At 35.4% G+C, this 5,913-nt stretch overlaps 1 protein-coding gene across 1 annotated transcript in view; it reads left to right on the forward strand.

Moving 5' to 3' along the window:
* EPB41L5 (erythrocyte membrane protein band 4.1 like 5) overlaps positions 1–5,913 on the forward strand; it is a 334,801-nt gene that overhangs the window by 93,487 nt on the left and 235,401 nt on the right. The window contains exons 3-6 of the mRNA XM_042780516.1: positions 2,097–2,139; positions 3,105–3,183; positions 4,410–4,454; positions 5,127–5,179. Of these exons, the coding sequence (XP_042636450.1) occupies positions 2,097–2,139; positions 3,105–3,183; positions 4,410–4,454; positions 5,127–5,179 (220 nt within the window). The remainder of the gene's footprint in view (positions 1–2,096; positions 2,140–3,104; positions 3,184–4,409; positions 4,455–5,126; positions 5,180–5,913) is intronic.

Raw genomic sequence — 5,913 nt, forward strand, 5'->3', positions numbered from 1 at the left:
GAAGTAGATTGCCCCATCTTCCTTCTGAGGAGTGGCTGGTGGGTTTGAACTGCCAGCCTTCTGGTTAGCAGTCAAGTGCCTTAGGCACTATGCTTCCAGAGCTCCTGTATGCACATATATTTATGTATATAATAAAGCACATAGCGAGAAGAGTTGTGGATATTTCTTAGACATAACCACATACCTTGCAGGATTGGTTTCCTGGGTTTGAAGATGGCCTATACTCTTGTAGAACATCTTGGTCAATTGGCATAATGCAGTTCATAAAGTTTATGTTTTAAGTTCTAGTTTAGTAAGTAGTATTTGGGTCTCAATCCAGTTATTGGCCTCTACTCATCTGGAGCTGAAGAGAAATATGGAAACCAAAGATTCAAAGAAGAAACTAATGTATAAGACTAATAGCCCACATGAACCACGGCCTCATCTGCTCTCAGACCAGAAGAGTTAGATGATGTTTGGCTATACTACAGGCCACAATAGAGGGGAGAAAAATGTGGAACAGAACCTTAAATTACTAAAAAACAAAACAAAAAGTCCCAGACTTACTGATGAGACTAGGGAACTCCCAGAGACTGTTGCTGTGACATACTGTTCAAACTTTGAATCAAAGCTACCCTCTCAGATCATTTTTTAGCGAATTAACAGAGTGGCTCACAAAATAAAGACTATCACCCTTGAGTGCAGTGCTTCTAACAAAAAAATCATCTATGTGAGAACAGATGGTCAACAACTTTAAAACAAAGATGAAATGTAAGGAGGTAAGGAAATTAGATTAATGGAAACAGAATAACTAGAATGGAAATATTGAGAATGTTCAAACATTGTGAAGAATGTAACCAGTGTCACTGAACAATTTATATAGTGACATTGTTGAGTGTAACTCAAACTGTTGTGTAAACCTTCACAATACAATATTATTATTTTACTTATTTTTAAAAGAAGATGTCCAACAAGATTTAGTAAAAGGAGGTGGCTTACTAAGTAGCTACATACTTGGACTCAAGAAGAACCACTGCACGGTATTTAATTACCTTTTAGAATGTTTACCGAGCGTCTTATTTCAGTGTGTAGAGTTACTCTACTGACACATTGGTAGTTTTATGAATTTCACTTTTTGGATCTTGGGAGGGAGAAGGCTAGGCAAATAATTGACCATTAAAACAAATAGTTTCAAGCCTATTTTAACAGTGGTACCTTGTTTACCACTTTTTGCCCATCTAGATTCCTGAAATCAAATTCTTGGCTCTGAATGGTTTAGCACAACAGCACTCTTGTTTAGTGTGCTTAGAATTGTAAGCATGCTGGAGAGAATGCTATCATGTATATCTTAGTTGTGTGAGTACCGCTTGTCACTGTTAGGGTTTGGTGGTATTAAAGGGATTAATATTGAGACGTGAGCTGGGAATGATTTGTCAGTGCAAATATCTGGAATTGGTTCTTAGTTCTCTTTGTATCATGGACATTTCAGAGTGAAGAGGTTACATAAATCAAAAGGTGTTTACTCTTTACCCAGAAATCTGCTAGTTACAGTGCTAACATTTTTTGTTTTAAAGCAAAGGAACAAAGACCTTCATTTAATGGGTAAGGCTTTAGTTATAAGACAGATCTGATTTGACCCTGCAGGCTTTTTGAAAATTACTATTTCTGAGTAGTATGTGTTTTGCAAAATTTAGGTGACTCTGTTATTTCATCTAATTTTTGTTATATTTTTGTTACAAGAATGAAACAGACACTAGAATATGATTATTTTCTTCTGTTAATTTTAATAGCCTTAGAAGGGTCATTTAAAGTACAGTGAAGAAAACCAGAGACTCAATTTAGAGTATCATCTTTGTTGCTGAGGGAACAGAAGAAGTGTTTTTAAGAAATCACATATGTGGTTTAGGTCTTTTTCTGTTTATAGCTTTTTCTATTCATAAACTTTTGTGGATATTGGGCAGATAATCTCTCCCACACTCACTCACTCATTTATGGTTTTTGTCTTATATTTTGTTGCAGTTATCAACAAAGGCATGCTGAACAATAACTTTTAGTAATAAAAACTTAAAAGTTCTGTTGTTATCTGCTTAGCACTGAATTTTTGGTTTTGTTTTCAGCATTGGTTGGATGGTACAAAAAGCATCAAAAAGCAAGTAAAAAGTAAGTTGAAAAAATTATTTGTGAAAAAATTTGAAATTGAATATACTGGAAAATGTGATTCCGAATATTAAGGGCATAAGAAATCATGTTTCAGCTGAATTGTTTTAGCATCCTTGCTTGCTAAAAATAATTTTGTTCCAGTATACTGACCAACTCCCAAAGCTGTTAATCTAGATTTAAGTGCCTCGTTTCCAGGAAGGAGGTTTGCAGCTTGCAAATGGGTCTGACTTCACATGTAAGCTTAACTTTTATTTAGTAATTAGTCATGCTGGAGTTTTCTTGTTTGGCTTCTGTTTAGCATCCACTTTGTTCTAGATAGTAGTGTGACACTTTAAGGATGTAATTTTTTTAAAAATTAAAAATAATGAAATAAAAGCAATTCACGTGAAATGTGTTATTCTTAACAGTGGTAAGGGGAAAGTACCAGTATCTAATCCATAATGCAACTTGTCCTCTGTAGTATCAGAGAATTTCAGGGCAGTAAATGCCTATCTTTACAAACTAATGGAGCCACCAAGAATATAGAGGTTAGTTGTAGTTATCTAGCTGAAGTGAATTTGAAAGTGTGTGGAAGAATTTACTATGAGCAATTAATAACAAGCATTCTTTAGTATGCTCAAGAAATACAGACCTGTTGGTTTTCAGAGCTGTTAGATTACAGTCAGGATTTTTTTTTAACTTCATGTATTTGGCTCTCAACTACAATTAATATAGAGCTTTCTGTCCTTGGGAGGATAGACTCATGATTGTGATAGTACTGTAAGATGGTTGATGCGTTTAAAATTCTACTGATTGATCCTTTTGCATCATGATTAAGTCTACAAAACTAACATGATGTAATGCTAGAGTCACTCTTTCTCTGATTCTTCAGTAAAATTTTGACATTTATTGACTGAAAATTCTTACTATTTAAATAGTTAAATGAAAAACTAAGCTTTTTAATTTTTTTTTTTTTTTAATGGCAGTTGGTTCACCCTATTGTCTGCATCTTCGAGTTAAGTTTTATTCCTCAGAACCAAATAATCTTCGTGAAGAGCTAACCCGGTAAGACCACCATCTACATTTGTGCAGGGGTATTTTGTTAGTTTTGGTGAGGCTAGCTAAAGATATTGGGAGATTTTCTTTAGAATTGTTCCCAGTATATGGGGAGCTGATGAAGTGGTTTCCTTGCCCTTAGGGCTTCAGACCGTTTCTTCCCGATTCATTCATGGCCGATGAAACAAAACTGGAATAGACTCAAGTTTGTAAGATGTGGATGTACCAGAACAATAACCAGAATGGGAGAAGCTGCAAGTCAGCGCCCTCCTAGAATTCAATCTGTCTTAGAAAACAAGGGCAGTGTGAGTGCTATATAGCAACCAACTCTTTTGATTAGCTTAGTTGGAAACAGTGGTCCCTGCTCAAAGATGGTGGCTGACTGTGCCACTTTGAATGTGTGTTATTCTTCCCAGTCCTGGCAATAATCCCGGGAAAAATGTTAGATATGATTTGGTTTGAATGTTGTTATTGTTAGGTACCATCGAGTCGATTCTGACTCATAGGTTTGAAAAACTGAGTAGGTTATATACATACTTTATTTTATACTGACTCTTTGGTATTTCATCCAAAACCAAATTCACTGCCATCAAGTTGAATCCAGCTCCTAGTGACCCCCATTGCGTTTCTAACGTGGTAAGTCTTTACAGAAATAGATTGCCCCATCTTCCTGTGGAGTAGCTGGTGGGTTTGAACTGCCAATCTTCTAGCTAGCAGTTAGATGCTTTAGGCACTGCACCACCAGAGCTCCTTAGTAGACTTTACATTACACATCCATGATTCCATGCACATAAACTATTAAGTAAAAAGTTGAGTTATTGAGTCCTTTTAGAATGATTTCTTCTTAAACACCTTGCCAGTGAGATTATAGATATTATCCATAGTTGTATCCATGCCTGTATCCTCATGTATGTAGTAAATGTGTTACCATAGTGAAGTTAAATTTGATCACAAGGTTCATTCTCAATAATTTGCTTTAAAATTTTTCTCTTAAGGTTTTTGAACTATACTCTGTGGTCTCTTTCTTATTCCTTGCTATTATCTTGTGGTCATGTGGTCATCCTCCTGATGTTCATTGCCATTTTCTTTGTGGTGTTTTTCTTTTAAAGACATTATTGTTGGTAAGATTCTATAATTAAGAATGTTTCTTCTCAGTATAGAAGAGTAGGATTGTTTTTTCACAGTGCAATGTGTATTTGTTTAGTTAAGTCTGTGCCTTTTTTTTTTATTTTTAGGTATTTATTTGTTCTTCAGTTAAAACAAGATATTCTCAGTGGAAAGTGAGTATTAGTTATTTCAGGTAAACTGAACCTTTTCTTTGGTGGTTGAAAAATATTTTAAAAAATAAGTTCATAGTTCAAAAATTCCATAGAGAAATCCTGATCAACAGAGGGTAAATTCAGAACAGAATTTCACATTTTCATTTATTCTAGACTTTATGGAGTCATGGAGGGTGGATGAACCCCTGGAACTATTGCACAGAGATAATCTTTAAATCTTAAACCAAAATTATCCCCCGAAATAACCTTAAATATGAATAATTTAACTTAACTATTTTTGCTTAACTAGTTTAAAAGGTCTGCCTTGAGCATTATGCTCTTTTGAGAACTATCTATATGCAATCAAATTGACAGCAGTAATTTGAAAGATTAAATAGGAACCTAGAAGACATTGAATTTATATTGATCACAGTAGGACAACTCAGAAAAGGTTAGAATGGTTGCACAACTGAAGAATGTAATCAGTGTCATCAAATTGTATAAGTGCAAACTGGTGAATTGGTGTATATTTTGCTGTGTAAATTCTCAACAACAAAATTATTGAAACTTAGGGAAAAAAAAGTTCATAATTAATTATGCAAAAGAAATAGTTAAGTACATATTATTTCAATTTTTGTTAAAATGAAGGTTTGTAAAGTTGACTAGTCTAACAAATTTGTGTTTTGGTCTCAGATTAGAATGTCCGTTTGATACAGCAGTTCAGTTGGCAGCATATAATATGCAAGGTAAGCAATTTTTATGTTGACTATGAAGGCTAACACATAATCCTTTTTGTGTGTGTGGTTGTTGTTTGTTAGGTGCTGTCAAGTAATCTCCAACTCACAGAGACCCTGTGTACAACAGAATAAAACACTACCCAGTCCTGTGCCAGCCTCATAATTCTTGCTATACCTGAGCCCATCGTCACAGCCACTGTTGTCATTCCTCTTGTTGAGTGCTTTTCCCTTTTTTGCTGACCCTACATTTTACCAAGCATGATGTTGTTCTCCAGGGAATGGTCACTTCTGACACCATGACCAAAATAGGTAAGATGAAGTCTGGCCTTTCTCGCTTCCAAGGAGCATTCCGGCTGCACTTCTTCCAGGACAGACTTGTTTGTTCTTCTGGCAGTCCATAGTACTTTCAGTATACTTGACTGATACCACAACTCAAAAGTATCAACTCTTCTTTGGTCTTCCTTATTCATTGTCCAACTTTCACGTGCATATAAGGTGATTGAAAATACCATGGCTTGGGTTAGACACACCTTAGTCTTCAAAGTCTTTTCTTCATTTATCATGATGCTGCTTATTGGTCCAGTTGTGAGGATTTTTTTGTGTGTGATTTGGGTGAAAATTTACAGAGCAAATTCACTTTCCGTACAGCAGTTCACATATACTTTGTCTCATGTCATTGACCACAGTTTACCACAATGCAACAGCTCCCACTTCCTCCCCATAGTTACCTCTTCCTAGTGTCC

This window comes from Orycteropus afer, unplaced genomic scaffold (genome assembly GCF_000298275.1).
Source record: "Orycteropus afer afer isolate SDZICR_OR568_19922 unplaced genomic scaffold, OryAfe1.0 scaffold00004, whole genome shotgun sequence".
NCBI lineage: Eukaryota > Metazoa > Chordata > Mammalia > Tubulidentata > Orycteropodidae > Orycteropus > Orycteropus afer.